Source organism: Aphelocoma coerulescens, chromosome 1 (genome assembly GCF_041296385.1).
Source record: "Aphelocoma coerulescens isolate FSJ_1873_10779 chromosome 1, UR_Acoe_1.0, whole genome shotgun sequence".
NCBI classification, from domain to species: domain Eukaryota; kingdom Metazoa; phylum Chordata; class Aves; order Passeriformes; family Corvidae; genus Aphelocoma; species Aphelocoma coerulescens.
This window is the reverse complement of record NC_091013.1, coordinates 3928036-3951190: the sequence shown is the minus strand read 5'-3', so window position 1 is coordinate 3951190 and position 23155 is coordinate 3928036. Positions and strand designations below refer to the sequence as shown.

At 48.8% G+C, this 23155-nt stretch overlaps 1 protein-coding gene across 1 annotated transcript in view; it reads left to right on the top strand.

Annotated features, from left to right (window-relative positions):
* Positions 1-23155, top strand: part of DSCAM (DS cell adhesion molecule) — a 444019-nt gene that overhangs the window by 248855 nt on the left and 172009 nt on the right. The window contains exon 4 of the mRNA XM_069028212.1: positions 20319-20465. Coding sequence (XP_068884313.1) covers positions 20319-20465 — 147 coding nt within the window. The remainder of the gene's footprint in view (positions 1-20318; positions 20466-23155) is intronic.

The following is a 23155-nucleotide window of genomic DNA, read 5'->3' as shown; positions in this document are numbered from 1 at the left end:
TGAGGTTTTCATACCACTATTTACAGTTTTAGGACAGACAGGTGAGAGATCATATCTAGAGAAGGGAAATCTCTTTCCTGAATTCATGACTGAAAAGGAGATCACAATTTTCCATGATGGGTTAAATTACTGGATGGGTTTGTGGAAAAAAAATCTGTACAGAGGAAAATGGTGACATTTTGCATTCACTACAACCAGAACTGTCACTGAATTTATGTGCATGATCCAAGCTTGAAAAGGAGCTTCAAAAAGTTGTTAAGGTGTTGAGCAAAAAAACTACAGGAATATTTCAAGATATGAATAATTCACAGTAAATGATTTAGGAAGTTCAATCTGTATAACTAATTAAGGAGAGAGATGGTATAAGAGGTAATTTCCTTGTGTTCTGTAAGTACTTAAATGGGCAGAAGATTTCTGACTGCGGAGGAAATCTTTAATGAAGGCACAGTAAGATCCAATAACTGGGGCAAAGACAGGTGGAGACAAACAATACACTAATTTTCAAAAGTAAGAATAATTGGAATAATTTACCCAGGGCTACCACATGCTCTCCACTTACAAGAAATCTTTAATCATAACTAATGTCTTTTTAAAAAACCTTTAGTGTAACTTCCGGATATGGTCTTGGGCAGGAGTTAATGACAAAAGGAGGGAAGGTGAAAATAAATTACTCTAATGGTCTTTCTAGTTCTTGGATCTATATATTTTGTTTTCAGTCTCCCAGTGAGGCAAAGTTATGTATTATGTTGGATGTCGGGGAAAGAGTTATGGGTTCTATTCCCTGTTTTTCCACTGACTTGTACAAATTGTGTGAATCCATGTATCTCAGAGAGCTTCTCAGTAAAGAATTTAAATTTTCATAAAATCATAGAATGCTTTGGCTTGGAAAGGGCATTAAAGAACAACTAATTCAAACCCCCTGCCATGGGCAGGGACACCTTCCACTAGACCAGGTTGCTCAGAGTCCCATCCAACTTGGCCTTGGGTTTAAATTCTACTTTTAAATAAGTTTAAATACTATTTTGAATGATAATATATTACTATGCTTGCCCACACTACCAAGCCAAGAGATAGTGAGGGTTCCTGAAAGCCTTTGAAGTCTTTGAATGAGACACATATTCCAGATATTGAACCAGGTTTTCAAAGGCATCCAGCATTGAAAGCCAAAAGAGATTTCAACATCTCTGTAAATCGGATGCTGGAATTATTATAATCAAGTATTCAAGGCATTAATGCAAACACTACTGAGGAGGAATAATAAATGGGAATTATGAGCTATATTTTGACAGTGGTTTTTTTAAATTGTTGTGAAGGAGGCTTCTCTGTCTTCCTCTCTTGAAGCCTGCTAACAGCCAAACAAACAAAAAGCTTCAGTTGATCTGAAAGGATTTTTCACTTTAGAAAAATCTCTATTTGGCTTATTAAGTAGGTGAATCAAAAAAATTAGACTTCATTAGAGCAAAGCAGGGCGATTAAATTAAATGTGCCTCAAGAAGAAAGCCCTCCCCTGGATCAACAGGGCAGTGAGAGCTTGTCTGTCCCATCCTGGTGCCTTTCTAAACACTTTTTGAAGTACAGAAGGCAGAACACTCAACACTTCAGCTTTGTCACAGCTGACAGCCTGTCGGGTTTAATGAAAATGCTCTCCGTTTAGAAGATGACAGAAATTACATGCATTTCCCCTTTTATTTCTCTGTCATCTTTTCTGTCTCGCATTTCTACAGGAGAAGGAGGGGTTGGTTATTAAAAGCATTACATAAGTATGCAAAATATGTTAAGAAGAAAAGAGGAAAAGGAAAATTTTTAGCCCTGCAATTATACACAATGTCTGTTGGTGGGAAATGTGGGATAACATCTGATGTGTGGCAATAACTATTTACTTTTAGTTATCTTTGAAGAGGGTGAGGCAAAAATCTCTAGCTAATGCTTTAAGTGAAGGTTTTATTATACGATTGCCTGAGTAATTTCCAACAGGAAGATGATCTAAGCAGTGTTAGATAGCTTGAGTGTGTTCATAACTTCTCCAGAAAATACAGCAAGATAACACTGAACAATCTCTTGGCTCTGCACAGCTTTCACATTCCTCCTTTATTAAGTGGCAGGCATTTAATAAGTGTGTCTGCTCTCACAGAGCCAAAAGTGTAACTGCATCTGAGGAAACTCACTGCCAGGGCTAAGCAGGGAAGGCTTCACCTGCAAGTATCAGTCAGTACTACGAGACCTGGAAATAGCCCACAAATTATTATATTCATCACCCAGCCACTCCACATCCACAATCCACACCCCAGCTGTGATTCCAGAACTGCTCTCTAGAGTTTTAAGGGAAGCTCTGAGTTTGATCTTCTCACTTAATTTCTGTGGCAGTTTTTTTCATGCTTATCTTGCGAAGAGAGACAAATTTGATTATTAATGATGCTCTTTGTAGACCATCTCTCAAAACTGTGCAGAGCGTCTGAAAATAGTGAGAGCTTTAGAAGAGCACAGAGGAAGGAATTTATTTTTAGACTTTGGCCACGTTTGTGTGATCTTAAACTTGTGCATACTAGTAGTGTCCAAAGGTGGGAAGTGGAATTATAGAGAAATGGAACTATGAAGAGAAATGGAATTATGTGTATTTAGCAAGGGTGACAATGGACCCCAGAAAGAGAAAGCTACAGGAAGCCCTCGCACAAGAGGCACATTTCTGCCTCTCAGCTGTTTAGGCTCCACTCATTTGATACAAATGCACAGTATGTGCAGATTTACTGGAGGGACCAAAACAGTCCCAACCATCCCATTAGCACCTTTTTATGTGTTCCTGGGCCTGTGATGTGACTGCAGCCTCTCCACTGACATCCACCCCAGTACAGTTTGGTATCAGAGTCACATCCCAGCTGGAAAAATCCAATGTAAGCCTTGACTGGGCTGCAGAGGATGCACCTGCATGGAGCAGGCAGGGCTGAGGGGCATTGTTACGGGCAGGCACACAGCTGAACCTGCTGTGCTGCCTGAATGCAGAGCTGGTTGATGCTCACGCAGCTGGAAACAAAAGCAAGGCGGAGTTGTCTTCGCTGCATCCCCCAAGCCAAGCCCGTGAATGTGATTCCCATCTCCTGAAGGTGTCATTTTTTTGCTGCTGACGGAGCATAAGGGACACAACTGTGCCCCGATTACCTGTAGTTCTTATAACATATTCCCTGGCAAAGGTAGATTTGCTTGATGAATATTTCAGGATCGTGGAAACTGCTTGTGAACCAAAATCAAACAGCCTGTGGTTTTCACACCAAAATTCTAAATATCCTAACCTAAATGTAGGGATAAAGGCAAACCTTGTAAAAGGGTTCAGATGCTGAGAACCACTGTGTGATGAGAAGCTATCTCAGAGAGCTTCTCTGTAAAGAATTTTACAGGCACAAGTGTTTTTGAGTAATGTAAACAATCAGACAGTGTTCTGAGTAACTGGGAATGTGAAAAGCAAAGGAAGAAACAGCACAGGAAAATAGATAATATCAAGGAGTTACAGTATATGTTATTGGTTTAACTTATAGCTACTACATGTCTGTATCAGTTCATCCAAAAATTACAACTAACATATTAAAATATGAGATGTAAGACAGCTTTGCTTTTTTCATGTAAGCTTTTCAATGCCATGTTTCAGACACCTGGCTGTGAAACTGAAATATTGCCCATTTAGGTGATTTCCAACTACACTCTGCAGTATCTTTGTTCCTAAGTCTTCTCTGTGCAAACAATTAAGTTTTCAGAGGCATATGAAGTCAGTATGGGTTCTGTGGAAGAAAGAACCTCTCTGGCGCATAAATCTGTAAACCCACCTAGGCTGGAACTGTGTTGCTCATGGCTGAGGAGAGAGTACTTCCCATCCAGTTCTCCCTCCCCTTTACACTTTCCCTTGCTCAGTGCTTCTTCTTCGTTAGCAAAGGAGCTCCACACCTTCTATGCCTCCATTATGGTGATTTATTTTCACAGAATCCCAGAATCCCTGAGGTTGGAAAAGCCCTCCCAGCCCATCCAGTCCCAGCTGAGCCCAGTGCCCACCTTGTCCCCAGCCCAGAGCACTGAGTGCCACGTGCAGGCCTTCCATGGACACCCCCAGGGATGGAGACTCCAAACCTCCCTGGGCAGCCCCTGCCAAGGCCTGACCACCCCTTCCATGGAGAAATTGCTCCTGCTGTCCAACTCGATCCTTCCCTGGCCCAGCCTGAGGCCGTTCCCTCTCCTCCTGTTCTTTGTTCCCTGGGAGCAGAGCCTGACCCCCCCCTGGCTGCACCCTCCTGTCAGCGTGTACTAAGGATTGTTCCCTTCTTAGGCCCTCTCCTCCTCCTCTTTGCATTCCAAAAGCAAATAAGAATCACTGAAGGATGGCAAAGAAATCCCACGAGTAATTGGGACTGCTTGTTCACCCATTTCTTCTGTCCACAGGGACAACCAAGTGTCTCCCTCCTCCCTTGCCTGATATGCAACAGCAGACAGTCCCTGGGCCAGCGTTCCTCTCTGTGGGAGCACCAGGAGGGAAGTTTGAGGGCTTATGCAGCCATGAGGGAGGGAAGGCAGGAATTCTCCTTTCTTTCTTTCTTTTCCACACCAAATGAGACCCCTGCAATGGGAAAAGGAGTTGCTCTTGGTGGGGCTGCCCTGCTGGGCTCCAGCCTACACGAGAGGCTTGGGGGACGTCAGGTGTGGTCCCACCTGCAGGTTGGCACTTCAAAGCAGTGCCAGGAGTGGGGAAATTTGAGAGAAAGTCGATTATCCAGAACCACACTTGATCTGTCTCCTCTCACTCAGCAGACCTGCAGGAGGTGCTGGATAAATGATGCACGGCAGGCCTGTGAAATCAGGAGTAACTCTGATTTTACTCCTTGTGTGCTGCAATGCAGCCCCGGAAAGGAGAGATGCTTTTGTGCACGTGTGCACACACAGGTCTGAATCCTCCAGGACTTCCACATTGATTCTGAAGCTTTGTATTGTGAAAAACGAGGTTCACTCTCCTGTGAGAATTTAAAGGGTTTAATATAAAGGCAATAAGAGACACATAAAGCAAAGGGGTAACAGCCGGGTGCCTTGGCGCTCTGCCAAGAGCACACCTGATGCTCGAGGTGAGTCCTTTTTATACCATTTTTACTGTCTGTTCTCTATTAATATTCAAACTTTTCCTGGAGCTGTTCTGCATGGCCACTCCTTGGTTCCGCCTTTTTAGAGCATGCGTATTCTTCTGCCTTGTGGTTTTATTTCTCTTGATTCTTGGGGTTGGGCTTGCTAGGTAAAAATTGATGGTAGGGTGGATCTCTTAATTCTCCAGACAGTCAGGGCTGATTGCAGCTTTGGGCCTCTTCGTCTCTCCGGGCCGAGTGGTGATAACGGCTCTCGGACTCTCCTGGCCGCCCGTTCTCCGGGCGGAGCAGCCTTTGGGCCCTTTTGTTCCCTGGACAAAGTATTGATCAGCAGCTTCTTGGGCCTCATCCTCTGTTCCCTTGGAGGTTATCTTACTTGCTGACACTTGCTAACATTCTTGCTAAAAAGAGAGAAAACTACATCCACACAGCAAAAAGCATTTCTAACATATATACTTGCAAGAAGCCAATATTATAGTATATGCTTATAACAGTATCCAGCTGTTGATTTTTTTCCTGACCTTGCTCAGTTTTCCTTCAATATTTCCAAAATAAAAAAGATCACAGGAAACAAAAGTTTAAAAAGACAAGAACAACAAGAGACAAAACTGTGTAAGTTTTTTATAGCACAGTTTTTCTTTTATTAAATCTTTTGTCATAGAGATGTTGCTCCTAACAACCTCCTTATGACTTTTGAACCAGACACGTTCATAATTATTTATTTTTAGTGTTTACTGTGCTTTTTGAACCCCAGGTACAACAGACGAGTGCCATCGAAAGCAGTGTTCTCCCCCAAAGGAGATTAAAGCACTCGTTTCTTTCTCCCGAAGAGGCTGAACCCCGTGTGTTTCGTGTCCCATCGCACACCCCCAGCGCCGGTATCTGCACAGGGCATTTGGGCCCTGGGGCAGCCGTGTGGCGATGCTGCCTCAGCCGAGCCCAGCCCTTCGGGCCGCTGTCCGTGTGCATTTGGAAGCGCACGGACACAATTCCAGCCCCGTCTGGCTTTGTGCTTCGTGTTTGTGTTGCCTGTGCGGGCGGAGCGGGGCCGGCGGCAGCCGCGCTCCCCTCAGAGCCCCTGAGGGCGGCAGCAATGGCGGCGCCGCCCCCTCAGCGCCCGGGCCCGGCCCCGGCGGGCGGGGAGCGCTCGGCAGCGCCCTGGTGGCAGCAGGGACTGAGGCCCTGAATTACCAAAATACGGGTATTGATCTGATATCTATACCCAAATGAGACAGGCAAAGACTCTCTACGTCTTTAGAGTTAGAAAGTGTATGTTTATTCCAGTGCTGGGCTGCTGCATGGAATAATTCCCTGATACGCAGTGCAAAGATACAAGCCAATACAAAGTCTATTTATCTACAAAAGTTATGAATATCCAAAATACCAATGCATATGTATAACATTAACACCTCCCATTCTTCGCTTCATCTGGAAATTAGCTTAAATTTCATTATGCGTGGTATGCTCCTTAAATTGGGTCGGTGGTCACGAAGATGAAGTAAAAGTTGTCTTCCTCGCTTTGACCTTTCTGCCATCCTGGGTTTTGACAATGCAAATTACTTTTGGTGACCTTCCAGTTCCTTCTTGTGTTACTTTGGCTAGATTCTCAGATGAGGAGGAAATTGATAGTTGTTTAATATTCCCTAGATCTACTTATCAATATTTCTGTTTCTCATTCTAAGCACAGCTAAACAAACATAGAAATGACAGGTAATCAGTTATTTAGTAATCAGTTACCTGCATCTTGAAAACTCATTTAAGGTTCAGTGCTTCTTAACTAACTATTAATTGATTACACTCATTCTATTTTAACTAAATTCAGCACAGCTAACCTTGTAACTAAATCTTTATGTTACTTTTAAAATTCTGTGTTTCACCCCAGCCTCAGGCTCTGTCCCCAAGGCGCCGCACGGGCGAGGGGAGACCTGGAGGAGTCGGTGCCTGAGGCATTGCCCCGACCCTGGGGCGGCACCTGGCCCCTGCCCTTGTGGGACCGCGCCAGCTTCTCGTGCTCCCACTTCTCAAGCTTGTCCAGGTGCCTGTGGATGGCCCCGGCCTTGCGCGGTGCCCCTGCCCCGCTCAGCTTCCCGTCCCCTGCAAAGGCGCCGAGGGCGCGCTCGGAGCCGCCGGCTGCCATTGCTAAAGGCGCTGACGAGCCCCGGAGCCCAGGCAGAGCCCTGAGGGACAGCCCTGGTCCCCGGCCTCCCGCGGGACGCGGAGCCACTGCCCACGAGTCCCTGGCACGTCCGTGCGGCCGATTCCTCGTGCCCTGCACAGCGCAGCCTGCAAACGCCGGGCTCTGCAGTCTGGGGCTGGGCCTGTCGTGCGGGAGCGTGGCCAAAGGCCCTCAGGGCTCTGGGCACAGCCGGGGCCACAAGGCCACGAGTCCAGGGGCTTCCCCATGCCAGTTCCTGTCTGCTCCACTGTTGTTGGGGTGCCAGGGGTAGCCCTTTGTGACCCAGGCACGTGGTGTCAGGGCCCTTTGTGATGTGGGACATGGTGGTGGCCAGAGGTCCTTGTGACATCAGGGAGCCCTGCCCTGGATGAGGGTATCTAAGGGACACAGAGCCCTGCGGTGCCCATCACAGGAGAGCCGCTCTCTGAGTAGGAAGCAGCTCCTTGCGCTCGTCTGCTCTATATGTCAATAGCGCTAGACGACATTAGCAGTAGACGAATATAGTGACGAGGACAGAGCCAACTCCAACTCCCGGTCTCCCAGCCCAGCTGGCTGGAAGCCCAGGCCCCCAGCGGGCAGTGGACAGGGGCAGTGTGCAGGTCAGCCCTGCCACTGTCAGAGACTGAGGAGGAGGAGAGGCCCTTTGCCGACATGGACCGAGAGTTTTCCCAGAGGGAAGGTGCTTGTGACCAGGGGCTTTCCCACGGAGATGTCACAGTGCAAGAGACATACCAAGAACAAGAGGTACTGTCTGTCCAAGAAATTTCCCAGTGGGGAGCCAGGAGGAGCCTGTACCAATGCCGGGTGTGTGTGAGTGTTCGAGAGGTTTCCCGGTACAGAGCTGAGACACACCAAGAGCTTTATGAACGGGAAGAAACTGTCAGAGTCCAGGAGCTGTATCAGTGGGAGGAAGATGGTGAGACATACGAAGAGGTGCGTGAATGGGAAGAACGCGTGACAACCCCAGAGGTGTCCCAAGGGGGCCATGAAATCAACTCCGAGATCTGGGACAGGCCCTTGCACCCCATGAGCAATGAGGAGCCCCAGACTTGTCCCGCAGCGAGGCCCAGCTCTCCCAGCCCCGTGGGCACAGAGGTGGCAGCAGAGGCAGCGCCTGCCCTGCGCAGCGCCTCTCCTGCCCCGGGCACTGCCATGGAGACCGAGCCAGCAGCTGCTGCCCCATCCGGAGATGATGAGAAGGAGGAGCCCCCCAAGCCTCTTGTTCCAGAGGAAGAAACTGCAGCAGCTCCGTCTGTCACCACTGAGGAGCTGCCATCCATAGGGACACGGAGCCCACCCAGTGTCCCTTTCAACACTCCAGCCAGCAGCCAGGCTTCAGGGTACCAGGAGCCAAACATCACCAGGGAGATGCTGAGCCAGGCGCTGCTGGAGATGCTGGAACTGAGGCAGCAGTATGAGAAAGACTATGCAATCCAGCAGTGGATGGCTGTAGTAGCAGCAGCTACAGCCCAAAGGGAAGAGAGCCCGGTGCCTGCCCCACACAGCCCTCCCAGCCCCTCGCCTGCCCAGCTGGGAGCCCAGGCCCTCAGGGAGCAGCAGGAGGAGGCAGCAGCAGGGTCAGTGGTGGCAGTGCAGGGGAGGATGGAGGACTCGGATGAAGAAATGAAATTTTGGCAATTCTTGGATGATCTGGAGCCTTTCCTGGTGAGAGACCCAGAGCAGTCCCAGGAGTCACTCCCAGGCCAGAGCATCCCTTTGGGAGAGGGGATCCCAGAGCTCGTGCAGGAGAACTGGGAAGATGAGGCCGACCATGGCATCTGGAACAAGCCCTTGAACCCAGAGGATGAATGGGACGAGGTCAGTGTCCTGGAGCTGCCCACAGAAGACAAAGAGCAAAAACGCAGAGCTTTTGCAGCAGATGGGCTCCCCGTGCCTGTCCCCCGGGAGGCCTGGGTTGAGGGCCTGGCACCGGAGCCGTGCAGCCCAGGGCCGCTCTGTGCCTCGCCCGCGGCCCTGCAAGGCCGAGCCCCTGTGGGACACGCGGCTTCTCCTGCCCTCGAGGAGCCGGTGCCAGAGGCAGGGACAGAGAGCCCGGTGCCTGCCCCCAGGAAACGTCCCTCCCGCTTCAGGCGGGCGCTGCGGGCGCTGCGGGCGCTGTTCCGGTGCCCCTGCCTGGGGGCACAGCCTGAGGAGTAAAACAGACGAGGAAAGATGAGGAAGGTGAAGGCAAAGAAGATGAAGGTGATGATGAAGACAGAGAAGACAATGAAGATGAAGACAAGATGAAGAAGATGAAGAAGATGAAGTAGATGAAGATGACTGTCTCAGTTTTGAGACCAATTTAAGAGAAGGCACTCTGCAATGAATAGTCTCCTCGAAAGGGTTTCAGCAATCCCTCTCCACCAATAGAAAATGAATGCCAGTAGAGGAAAGTGGAAAAAAACAAAACCAACAGTTAATTGACGACGGAATGCTCACAGAACTCACCCCCCTGCACCACACAGACACCTGAACAAAGACCCAAAAGTTCCTGGAGAATGGGGCCAACGTTGAAGAAATCCCCCTTCCTGACAAGAGGTGCAAGATGTCGCTGGCTTTTGCGCTGAGGAAAGTGGAGCTTCCAGAGAGGAGTTCCAGCAGGAGGCAAAACCCTGGCGTCTCTCTGGCATCGACCTCCTCTGTGGCGCAGACCAAGCAGCTCAGCCGGAGTCTCTTGGTGTGCTTTCTCTGCCTGCCTCGGCTCCCCGAGGCTTGGGGCTGGAACAGGACGGCCCTGCACACACCCGGCCCCGGGCCTGGAAGGTACAGCAACCATGTCTTGGGCAGAAAGCAGAGGATCCTGGAATAGACTGTCGGCATAAATCACTCCAAGACAACGGCATAGAAGACGAAGACAAGACAAAGAGGATGAAAACAAAGAGGAAGATGAAGATGACGATGACAATGACGATGATGGTGGCGATGATGATGACGATGACAAATCAGACAAAGGAGACGAAGATGAAGACTAGGAAGGTGGAGAAGACGAAGAATATTTTCAAAATACATAGAAGGAGACTAGTAATAAGAATTTAAAGATACATAGAAGAAAAAGAAGAGTAATAAGAATTTTAAAATACATAGAAGAAGAAGAGTGATAGGAATAATAAGAAGAAGTTAGAAATACATAGAAGAAGAGGAGTAGTTAGAATAGCAAAGAAGAGTAGTTAGAACAAGGAGAATAAGACTAAGAATAAAAATTTAAGAATAAGAAGAATGAAGCTAAAATTCAATGAGTAAGTAAAACTAGCAAATAATTTATTTTAATTACATAATATATATTTATATTACAGTCTGTGATATAAAAGCATGAATATACAATATAATGTACTTATGAAACATTTTATTTTCCCAGAAAATAACCAAAGAAAGACAGAACAGTGTTCCAATTACTGAAGAATTTGTGTCTTTTCTAATAAAGTTTGTAAGACGAAAGAAAAGAGTCTATGGATTTCATTTCTCGTCTCTCAGAGGTGCTGATGCATTTTCACACTCAGCCCCAGTGAGTCCCCTGCGAGCAGCGGCTGCTCAGCCCCAGCGGCAGCGGGAGAGCTCCCGGCCGGGCCGGCAGGGCAGGGCCGTCCCTGCTCGCCCAAGGCGAACGAAAGCCGCCCGCGGAGCCCGGCTGGCAGAGAGCTGTGCTGGAAACGCCTTTGCAGCGGGGCTGCGCAGCCGGGACAGCGGAGCCGCCCCAGCCGCGCTCCGGCGCTGAGCACGGCCAGGGAGCCGAGCGGCCTTAGGAAGGCAGCGCGGGGGTGGCGTGGGCGGGGAGGAGCGGCTGCTGCTGCCCAGGCTCGCCGTGCCTGTGAAGGGCTGGGAAGGCTCTTCTCACCATTCGCACTTCTCTTCTGCACACAAAGAATCCACCGGAAGGAACTTGCAGGTGCCCCTGTGCCTAAAGCCTTGCACCCCCTACTCCCTATATAAAATGTAAAACAGCTTTGCTTTTTTCATGTAAGCTTTTCAATGCCATGTTTCAGACACCTGGCTGTGAAACTGAAATATTGCCCATTTAGGTGATTTCCGACTACACTCTGCAGTATCTTTGTTCCTAAGTCTTCTCTGTGCAAACAATTAAGTTTTCAGAGGCATATGAAGTCAGTATGGGTTCTGTGGAAGAAAGAACCTCTCTGGCGCATAAATCTGTAAACCCACCTAGGCTGGAACTGTGTTGCTCATGGCTGAGGAGAGAGTACTTCCCATCCAGTTCTCCCTCCCCTTTACACTTTCCCTTGCTCAGTGCTTCTTCTTCGTTAGCAAAGGAGCTCCACACCTTCTATGCCTCCATTATGGTGATTTATTTTCACAGAATCCCAGAATCCCTGAGGTTGGAAAAGCCCTCCCAGCCCATCCAGTCCCAGCTGTGCCCAGTGCCCACCTTGTCCCCAGCCCAGAGCACTGAGTGCCACGTGCAGGCCTTCCATGGACACCTCCAGGGATGGAGACTCCAAACCTCCCTGGGCAGCCCCTGCCAAGGCCTGACCACCCCTTTCATTCAGAAATTGCTCCTGCTGTCCAACTCGATCCTTCCCTGGCCCAGCCTGAGGCCGTTCCCTCTCCTCCTGTTCTTTGTTCCCTGGGAGCAGAGCCTGACCCCCCCTGGCTGCACCCTCCTTTTGTCAGCGTGTACTAAGGATTGTTCCCTTCTTAGGCCCTCTCCTCCTCCTCTTTGCATTCCAAAAGCAAATAAGAATCACTGAAGGATGGCAAAGAAATCCCACATGAGTATTTGGGACTGCTTGTTCACCCATTTCTTCTGTCCACAGGGACAACCAAGTGTCTCCCTCCTCCCTTGCCTGATATGCAACAGCAGACAGTCCCTGGGCCAGCGTTCCTCTCTGTGGGACCACCAGGAGGGAAGTTTGAGGGCTTATGCAGCCATGAGGGAGGGAAGGCAGGAATTCTCCTTTCTTTCTTTCTTTTCCACACCAAAGGAGACCCCTGCCATGGGAAAAGGAGTTGCTCTTGGTGGGGCTGCCCTGCTGGGCTCCAGCCTACACGAGAGGCTTGGGGGACGTCAGGTGTGGTCCCACCTGTAGGTTGGCACTTCAAAGCAGTGCCAGGAGTGGGGAAATTTGAGAGAAAGTCGATTATCCAGAACCACACTTGATCTGTCTCCTCTCACTCAGCAGACCTGCAGGAGGTGCTGGATAAATGATGCACGGCAGGCCTGTGAAATCAGGAGTAACTCTGATTTTACTCCTTGTGTGCTGCAATGCAGCCCCGGAAAGGAGAGATGCTTTTGTGCACGTGTGCACACACAGGTCTGAATCCTCCAGGACTTCCACATTGATTCTGAAGCTTTGTATCCAGCTGTAGATTTTTTCCCTGACCTTGCTCAGTTTTGCTGCAATATTTCCAAAATAAAGAAGATCACAGGAAACAAAAGTTTAAAAAGACAAGAACAAGAAACAAAACTGTGTAAGTTTTTTATAGCACAGTTTTTCTTTTATTAAATCTTTTGTCATAGAGATGTTGCTCCTAACAACCTCCTTATGACTTTTGAACCAGACACGTTCATAATTATTAATTTTAGCGTTTATTGTGCTTTTTGAACCCCAGGTACAACAGACGAGTGCCATCGAAAGCAGTGTTCTCCCCCAAAGGAGATTAAAGCACTCGTTTCTTTCTCCCGAAGAGGCTGAACCCCGTGTGTTTCGTGTCCCATCGCACACCCCCAGCGCCGGTATCTGCACAGGGCATTTGGGCCCTGGGGCAGCCGTGTGGCGATGCTGCCGCAGCCGAGCCCAGCCCTTCGGGCCGCTGTCCGTGTGCATTTGGAAGCGCACGGACACAATTCCAGCCCCGTCTGGCTCTGTGCTTCGTGTTTGTGTTGCCTGTGCGGGCGGAGCGGGGCCGGCGGCAGCCGCGCTCCCCTCAGAGCCCCTGAGGGCGGCAGCAATGGCGGCGCCGCCCCCTCAGCGCCCGGGCCCGGCCCCGGCGGGCGGGGAGCGCTCGGCAGCGCCCTGGTGGCAGCAGGGACTGAGGCCCTGAATTACCAAAATACGGGTATTGATCTGATATCTATACCCAAATGAGACAGGCAAAGACTCTCTACGTCTTTAGAGTTAGAAAGTGTATGTTTATTCCAGTGCTGGGCTGCTGCATGGAATAATTCCCTGATACGCAGTGCAAAGATACAAGCCAATACAAAGTCGATTTATCTACAAAAGTTATGAATATCCAAAATACCAGTGCATATGTATAACATTAACACCTCCCATTCTTCGCTTCATCTGGAAATTAGCTTAAATTTCATTATGCGTGGTATGCTCCTTAAATTGGGTCGGTGGTCAAGAAGATGAAGTAAAAGTTGTCTTCCTCGCTTTGACCTTTCTGCCATCCTGGGTTTTGACAATGCAAATTACTTTTGGTGACCTTCCAGTTCCTTCTTGTGTTACTTTGGCTAGATTCTCAGATGAGGAGGAAATTGATAGTTGTTTAATATTCCCTAGATCTACTTATCAATATTTCTGTTTCTCATTCTAAGCACAGCTAAACAAACATAGAAATGACAGGTAATCAGTTATTTAGTAATCAGTTACCTGCATCTTGAAAACTCATTTAAGGTTCAGTGCTTCTTAACTAACTATTAATTGATTACACTCATTCTATTTTAACTAAATTCAGCACAGCTAACCTTGTAACTAAATCTTTATGTTACTTTTAAAATTCTGTGTTTCACCCCAGCCTCAGGCTCTGTCCCCAAGGCGCCGCACGGGCGAGGGGAGACCTGGAGGAGTCGGTGCCTGAGGCATTGCCCCGACCCTGGGGCGGCACCTGGCCCCTGCCCTTGTGGGACCGCGCCAGCTTCTCGTGCTCCCACTTCTCAAGCTTGTCCAGGTGCCTGTGGATGGCCCCGGCCTTGCGCGGTGCCCCTGCCCCGCTCAGCTTCCCGTCCCCTGCAAAGGCGCCGAGGGCGCGCTCGGAGCCGCCGGCTGCCATTGCTAAAGGCGCTGACGAGCCCCGGAGCCCAGGCAGAGCCCTGAGGGACAGCCCTGGTCCCCGGCCTCCCGCGGGACGCGGAGCCACTGCCCACGAGTCCCTGGCACGTCCGTGCGGCCGATTCCTCGTGCCCTGCACAGCGCAGCCTGCAAACGCCGGGCTCTGCAGTCTGGGGCTGGGCCTGTCGTGCGGGAGCGTGGCCAAAGGCCCTCAGGGCTCTGGGCACAGCCGGGGCCACAAGGCCACGAGTCCAGGGGCTTCCCCATGCCAGTTCCTGTCTGCTCCACTGTTGTTGGGGTGCCAGGGGTAGCCCTTTGTGACCCAGGCACGTGGTGTCAGGGCCCTTTGTGATGTGGGACATGGTGGTGGCCAGAGGTCCTTGTGACATCAGGGAGCCCTGCCCTGGATGAGGGTATCTAAGGGACACAGAGCCCTGCGGTGCCCATCACAGGAGAGCCGCTCTCTGAGTAGGAAGCAGCTCCTTGCGCTCGTCTGCTCTATATGTCAATAGCGCTAGACGACATTAGCAGTAGACGAATATAGTGACGAGGACAGAGCCAACTCCAACTCCCGGTCTCCCAGCCCAGCTGGCTGGAAGCCCAGGCCCCCAGCGGGCAGTGGACAGGGGCAGTGTGCAGGTCAGCCCTGCCACTGTCAGAGACTGAGGAGGAGGAGAGGCCCTTTGCCGACATGGACCGAGAGTTTTCCCAGAGGGAAGGTGCTTGTGACCAGGGGCTTTCCCACGGAGATGTCACAGTGCAAGAGACATACCAAGAACAAGAGGTACTGTCTGTCCAAGAAATTTCCCAGTGGGGAGCCAGGAGGAGCCTGTACCAATGCCGGGTGTGTGTGAGTGTTCGAGAGGTTTCCCGGTACAGAGCTGAGACACACCAAGAGCTTTATGAACGGGAAGAAACTGTCAGAGTCCAGGAGCTGTATCAGTGGGAGGAAGATGGTGAGACATACGAAGAGGTGCGTGAATGGGAAGAACGCGTGACAACCCCAGAGGTGTCCCAAGGGGGCCATGAAATCAACTCCGAGATCTGGGACAGGCCCTTGCACCCCATGAGCAATGAGGAGCCCCAGACTTGTCCCGCAGCGAGGCCCAGCTCTCCCAGCCCCGTGGGCACAGAGGTGGCAGCAGAGGCAGCGCCTGCCCTGCGCAGCGCCTCTCCTGCCCCGGGCACTGCCATGGAGACCGAGCCAGCAGCTGCTGCCCCATCCGGAGATGATGAGAAGGAGGAGCCCCCCAAGCCTCTTGTTCCAGAGGAAGAAACTGCAGCAGCTCCGTCTGTCACCACTGAGGAGCTGCCATCCATAGGGACACGGAGCCCACCCAGTGTCCCTTTCAACACTCCAGCCAGCAGCCAGGCTTCAGGGTACCAGGAGCCAAACATCACCAGGGAGATGCTGAGCCAGGCGCTGCTGGAGATGCTGGAACTGAGGCAGCAGTATGAGAAAGACTATGCAATCCAGCAGTGGATGGCTGTAGTAGCAGCAGCTACAGCCCAAAGGGAAGAGAGCCCGGTGCCTGCCCCACACAGCCCTCCCAGCCCCTCGCCTGCCCAGCTGGGAGCCCAGGCCCTCAGGGAGCAGCAGGAGGAGGCAGCAGCAGGGTCAGTGGTGGCAGTGCAGGGGAGGATGGAGGACTCTGATGAAGAAATGAAATTTTGGCAATTCTTGGATGATCTGGAGCCTTTCCTGGTGAGAGACCCAGAGCAGTCCCAGGAGTCACTCCCAGGCCAGAGCATCCCTTTGGGAGAGGGGATCCCAGAGCTCGTGCAGGAGAACTGGGAAGATGAGGCCGACCATGGCATCTGGAACAAGCCCTTGCACCCAGAGGATGAATGGGACGAGGTCAGTGTCCTGGAGCTGCCCACAGAAGACAAAGAGCAAAAACGCAGAGCTTTTGCAGCAGACGGGCTCCCCGTGCCTGTCCCCCGGGAGGCCTGGGTTGAGGGCCCGGCACCGGAGCCGTGCAGCCCAGGGCCGCTCTGTGCCTCGCCCGCGGCCCTGCAAGGCCGAGCCCCTGTGGGACACGCGGCTTCTCCTGCCCTCGAGGAGCCGGTGCCAGAGGCAGGGACAGAGAGCCCGGTGCCTGCCCCCAGGAAACGTCCCTCCCGCTTCAGGCGGGCGCTGCGGGCGCTGCGGGCGCTGTTCCGGTGCCCCTGCCTGGGGGCACAGCCTGAGGAGTAAAACAGACGAGGAAAGATGAGGAAGGTGAAGGCAAAGAAGATGAAGGTGATGATGAAGACAGAGAAGACAATGAAGACGAAGACAAGATGAAGAAGATGAAGAAGATGAAGTAGATGAAGATGACTGTCTCAGTTTTGAGACCAATTTAAGAGAAGGCACTCTGCAATGAATAGTCTCCTCGAAAGGGTTTCAGCAATCCCTCTCCACCAATAGAAAATGAATGCCAGTAGAGGAAAGTGGAAAAAAACAAAACCAACAGTTAATTGACGACGGAATGCTCACAGAACTCACCCCCCTGCACCACACAGACACCTGAACAAAGACCCAAAAGTTCCTGGAGAATGGGGCCAACGTTGAAGAAATCCCCCTTCCTGACAAGAGGTGCAAGATGTCGCTGGCTTTTGCGCTGAGGAAAGTGGAGCTTCCAGAGAGGAGTTCCAGCAGGAGGCAAAACCCTGGCGTCTCTCTTGCATCGACCTCCTCTGTGGTGCAGACCAAGCAGCTCAGCCGGAGTCTCTTGGTGTGCTTTCTCTGCCTGCCTCGGCTCCCTGAGGCTTGGGGCTGGAACAGGACGACCCTGCACACACCCGGCCCCGGGCCTGGAAGGTGCAGCAACCATGTCTTGGGCAGAAAGCAGAGGATCCTGGAATAGACTGTCGGCATAAATCACTCCAAGACAACGGCATAGAAGACGAAGACAAGACAAAGAGGATGAAAACAAAGAGGAAGATGAAGATGACGATGACAATGACGATGATGGTGGCGATGATGATGACGATGACAAATCAGACAAAGGAGACGAAGATGAAGACTAGGAAGGTGGAGAAGACGAAGAATATTTTCAAAATACATAGAAGGAGACTAGTAATAAGAATTTAAAGATACATAGAAGAAAAAGAAGAGTAATAAGAATTTTAAAATACATAGAAGAAGAAGAGTGATAGGAATAATAAGAAGAAGTTAGAAATACATAGAAGAAGAGGAGTAGTTAGAATAGCAAAGAAGAGTAGTTAGAACAAGGAGAATAAGACTAAGAATAAAAATTTAAGAATAAGAAGAATGAAGCTAAAATTCAATGACTAAGTAAAACTAGCAAATAATTTATTTTAATTACATAATATATATTTATATTACAGTCTGTGATATAAAAGCATGGATATACAATATAATGTACTTATGAAACATTTTACTTTCCCAGAAAATAACCAAAGAAAGACAGAACAGTGTTCCAATTACTGAAGAATTTGTGTCTTTTCTAATAAAGTTTGTAAGACGAAAGAAAAGAGTCTATGGATTTCATTTCTCGTCTCTCAGAGGTGCTGATGCATTTTCACACTCAGCCCCAGTGAGTCCCCTGCGAGCAGCGGCTGCTCAGCCCCAGCGGCAGCGGGAGAGCTCCCGGCCGGGCCGGCAGGGCAGGGCCGTCCCTGCTCGCCCAAGGCGAACGAAAGCCGCCCGCGGAGCCCGGCTGGCAGAGAGCTGTGCTGGAAACGCCTTTGCAGCGGGGCTGCGCAGCCGGGACAGCGGAGCCGCCCCAGCCGCGCTCCGGCGCTGAGCACGGCCAGGGAGCCGAGCGGCCTTAGGAAGGCAGCGCGGGGGTGGCGTGGGCGGGGAGGAGCGGCTGCTGCTGCCCAGGCTCGCCGTGCCTGTGAAGTGCTGGGAAGGCTCTTCTCACCATTCGCACTTCTCTTCTGCACACAAAGAATCCACCGGAAGGAACTTGCAGGTGCCCCTGTGCCTAAAGCCTTGCACCCCCTACTCCCTATATAAAATGTAAAACAGCTTTGCTTTTTTCATGTAAGCTTTTCAATGCCATGTTTCAGACACCTGGCTGTGAAACTGAAATATTGCCCATTTAGGTGATTTCCGACTACACTCTGCAGTATCTTTGTTCCTAAGTCTTCTCTGTGCAAACAATTAAGTTTTCAGAGGCATATGAAGTCAGTATGGGTTCTGTGGAAGAAAGAACCTCTCTGGTGCATAAATCTGTAAACCCACCTAGGCTGGAACTGTGTTGCTCATGGCTGAGGAGAGAGTACTTCCCATCCAGTTCTCCCTCCCCTTTACACTTTCCCTTGCTCAGTGCTTCTTCTTCGTTAGCAAAGGAGCTCCACATCTTCTATGCCTCCATTATGGTGATTTATTTTCACAATCCCTGAGGTTGGAAAAGCCCTCCCAGCCCATCCAGTCCCAGCTGTGCCCAGTGCCCACCTTGTCCCCAGCCCAGAGCACTGAGTGCCACGTGCAGGCCTTCCGTGGACACCTCCAGGGATGGAGACTCCAAACTTCCCTGGGCAGCTCCTTCCAAGGCCTGACCACCCCTTTCATTCAGAAATTGCTCCTGCTGTCCAACTCGATCCTTCCCTGGCACAGCTTGAGGCCGTTCCCTCTCCTCCTGTTCTTTGTTCCCTGGGAGCAGAGCCTGACCCCCCCTGGGTGCACCTTCCTGTCATGGATATTTAGAGAGCAGTAATATCACCCCTGACCCTCCAAAATTTTCTTCAGGCTAAACAACCCCGCCACTTATTTAACCCTGGTGTGGTTATTTAATAATTCTCGATACTTGCAGAGATGGGAGAGGTGGGCTGATGTTTTATTTAATGTTATCTGCTCTAAGCGTCAGACCTGTCCTGTGACATTTAGTGGTTGTTAATTTTTTTCTCTATTTCTTTTATATTATGGTTTAAAGGATATTGCCCTCTGTAATGAAACTATTCCCTTTCTGTCTTCTCTCTGTTGGATTGCTTTCCCACTGATGCATGTGGGAGCAAGCATCCTGACTACACTTAATTATTAAAAAGTCATTGCTCAAATAGAACTCGGAAGAAAAAGGAATTATTTCTTGCTGCACATTACTGAATACTAGTTCATAATGGGTTTCAACCCTGTCTATTTCTCCCCTAATTCTGGAGCCTGATATATTTTATAATACATAAATACAGGTACATATATTGTAAGAGCTACCATCTACTAGAGAAATTTAGCAGACATGAAAAAGAAAAGATATTGTTTACCTCAGTGTAAAAGTTTTGGAAAAGCACACACAGCTTGGAATACAGTATTTTTTAAGTGGAAATATTAACTGGGTGAGGCTTAAGTTTGAAATGTGTTCTAAACATGCTATTTTGATTTATTGCATTGTGAGAAGCACTATAGAGTAAACATGTACTGTCTAGATTTTAGGTGGTTTTGTGTCCTTGCTTTTAGAGTGGGCATAAAAAAGAACAGAGGCACTTCTGCAGGTGTCAAATGATCAAAACTGCGCATGACCATATCCACCACGGTATTTTCCACATATTCTAGAGCTAAGCATAAAAAATTCATATTTGAAGAAAATTTAACCTGTAACACTTTTATTTTGAGAGAATAATGGGAGAAACTCTGACCTTGAACATGTTAGTCTTGTTTGGTTTTAGAGATTGTTGCTTTGCTGGGTGCGGTGGGTTGGGACTGCTCCTAACCCTGTTTAACTTGCAAGCACTGCAGGTGTGAGCAGCTTTACTGCCTTTCTAACACCCACAGTTCTGCTGCTGAATGGCGTCGTATCATCCTGCAATAGTGAATTAAACTGGATTAATGCATTGGTTCTTTTCCCCATATTTTACTTCAGATGCCTCTTGTATGGTTATTAATTTTGATACAGACCATGGCACGTTTCTTTCCTTCTTTCCTCACATTTTCCTTAAAGATCCCTTCTTTTTGCACATGAAGTGCATATAAAATATACATGAATTGATACCTTTTATGCATTTACAGCGAGTACTTGGTAAGCTTGGAACTGGCAGCTTCAAACCTGGCCAAAAAAAATCTTCAGGACCTTTGTCATCCATCCTTCAGTGTGAGAGTAACAACCTGCATATATTTTAAGCCCTGCAAATTCTTGTGTCTTTCAGGACCTAGATTTCTCATCACATCCACGGGAGCCTTGTATATTTTAGACGTACAGAATGAAGATGGACTGTACAACTACCGATGTATCACAAGGCACAGATACACTGGAGAAACGCGACAAAGCAACAGCGCAAGACTTTTTGTATCAGGTGCTCCTTTTCTGTATCCTGCTAAATGAAATGCTGCACATGTCTCTCTCTAATGTGCTCAGCTGGCAAGACACATTCTTGTGTGCAACAGCCACCTTTCTATCAAATGGAAGTGGGGAGCTGCTGCAAAATAAAATGGGCCATTTTAAAATCCTTTGTTTTTCATCTGTTTTTCACCTCTTAGTCACTATTTCCTGAAGGCCTGTAGGGTTCACCTGCATTCAGCACGGTGATTTTTAGCAGGTTTAGAGTACTTTATAAAAGGACTGCAGATGGGATTCATCCCTTCAAAAGTAGACTTGTGCAGGGAAAGGATTTAATCGCCTTAACTTCCCTGTGTAACCAAAGAAGAGGAACACTTTTAGGGGTAGTGTACCTGTCCTACTTTGGGGTGATCTGAACTGCCCCATGGTGCCTATTTCTCTCTGTTGACCACAGCAGGAGCTCAGGACATTTCACTCAGCTGTAGATATTTCCGCTTCAGGAGTCTCAGGTTAACTGAGGTGCCTTTCAGCCTTCCTTTTCATTCATCTCACTCCTACCCTGGGGAAAACAGCATGTTCCCCTGATTCCAGGAGGGATTTCCAGCCATAAGGAGCACATGACCTGTGCCAATGCATCCAGGGGTGCTGCAGGCAGACAGGGGGGCTGGCTGGCTGGAGGCTCTCCATGCTCAGGGCTGAGTCCCAGGGTAATTTGTGCAGCAGATGGGAAAATGAGAAGGTGGATGGGCTATTTTAACTTTTCCTTGTAGTTTTAAATTGTCTCCTGATTGCTGTGTGTGTGATGGATGCTTGGGTTCCCCACACACAGTCATCACACACTCGGAGCTCTCAATACGGTGCTGCTCCAATCCAGCTTTTCCCCCATTTTTCCTCTGTGGGAGGCAGTGCCAGTTGAGGTTGAAGTGAAGGAGAGCTGATCCCAAGACTGGGTCTGGAACTTGCTCTCAAATATGTCTGTGTAGGATTAGCGCTTCTCCACCTCCCCTTCCTGTCCCTCATTTGCTGCTTGTCTGTAACTGCACCCTGTGTTTGCACGTGAGCAAATCCAGAGTGGTTTTCCTACATCCGCAGAGCTCACTGGGGCTGTATCCCAGACTGTCTCCCCGTATCCTTACCCTACATAAATCATGCCCACCATCCTACTGAAGGCCCCACATTCCTTTTTCTCCTTTTCCCTGCTGCTAAGTTGCCCTAAAGGTCAGTCAGGATTTGGTGACTTTCCCAATCTAACAGTCAGTGCGATCGTTCCCCTTTTGGTCCTGTCCTCTCCTCATTTGGTCCTTTTGTCAGAATAAAACTCTAGTGGTGACTTCTCAGCTCTCTAGTCCTCTGTTTGGGAGCCCTAAGGGACACAGAGATGAGCACAAAGTTTTCCATTATTGACATACTTTCTTCCCTCCTCCAAAATGGACATTGAAGTATTTTGGAGCCCTCTGAAGACACAGGGCAGTTCTTAAATATAGTAATGATTAACAAAAAATAGTGGGATTCTTCAGGTTAGAGTAACTTACCAGTCAGATCTCAGAATTTCTCCCTTTGATAGGTGTCCCCTGCGGGTAGAATTCTTGGCTTTGCTTTCCCCTGCCAGATGAAGAAATTCTCCTGCACAATAATCTGCCTGCTGTGGTCTTCTAGGAACAGGAAGGGTTCTACCCTTCCAGCTGGCTCCATAATATGGTCTGCTTCCATGTGAAATCATGCTAAGGCTGAGCCAGTGGGAACACAAATAAAATCAGGCTTGTATCTTGGCTACCACAGGAAAAATTCTGGTTATCTCACTGAACAAAAGGGGGAAAATGAAAGCTCTGTCTTGTTTGAAATTTAGGACAAACACCCTAAAAGCTGTGCTCTGTCTGGAGTTGCCTTTTGTGTTCTCCTCCACAGACCAAACTGAAAGAGTAAATTTTACCTATATGCTATAAGTGGCTTTTTTAATCCAACAGGGTTAATTATTTTTGATCAGGGCTAGAGTGGGCTCTGACTTCCAGTCCTGTTACTCTACTGAACAAATGCAGCAATCAAAGGCAGAGTTTGTCCCTTTTTATTTCTCCAAATGGTTTTTCTTTATTTTAACTGGAATTTATATTTTAAGAGAGTGAGTCCTTTAAGAACTGGGATCAGGGAATCCATGTACACAGTTCTGAAAGGCCTACTTGCATGAGATGTACAATTTTGCCTGCCTTTTCCATCCATATATGTTCTTCACTTTTTTGGGGATGAAATAGTTTGTGGTGGAAATTTCTCATGTTTCCTGGCCACATTTAATACAAGTTAAGCTTCATCATTGTTTTGAAAGAGTGAGAATGGTAATGTGCCAATAATAGCAAATTTTAAAAAATAGCAAAAATAGTGAATAATTAATATGCTTATGACCAAAATGAAGTTCCAAATTTCATTTGGAGTAAGAACACCTCCTTGAAATCACATGGCCTTTCTAAATAAAATTAAAATCAAAGCCATTAACATGCAACAGAAGATACTTCTAAGAACCATTATAATGTGCTTTTCCAGTAGCAAATTTGTCCTGCCATGAATCCCAGCTCCCAAAATCATTACTGCTTCTTAACCCCAACACTCCGAAAAATCCTTATGATTTTTAAAGCATAACAATTTCCTTATTCTGTCCTTCAAAGAAGGTCCGAAGTAAAATATTTTAGAACAGTATTTTGCCTCAGTTTTTCACCA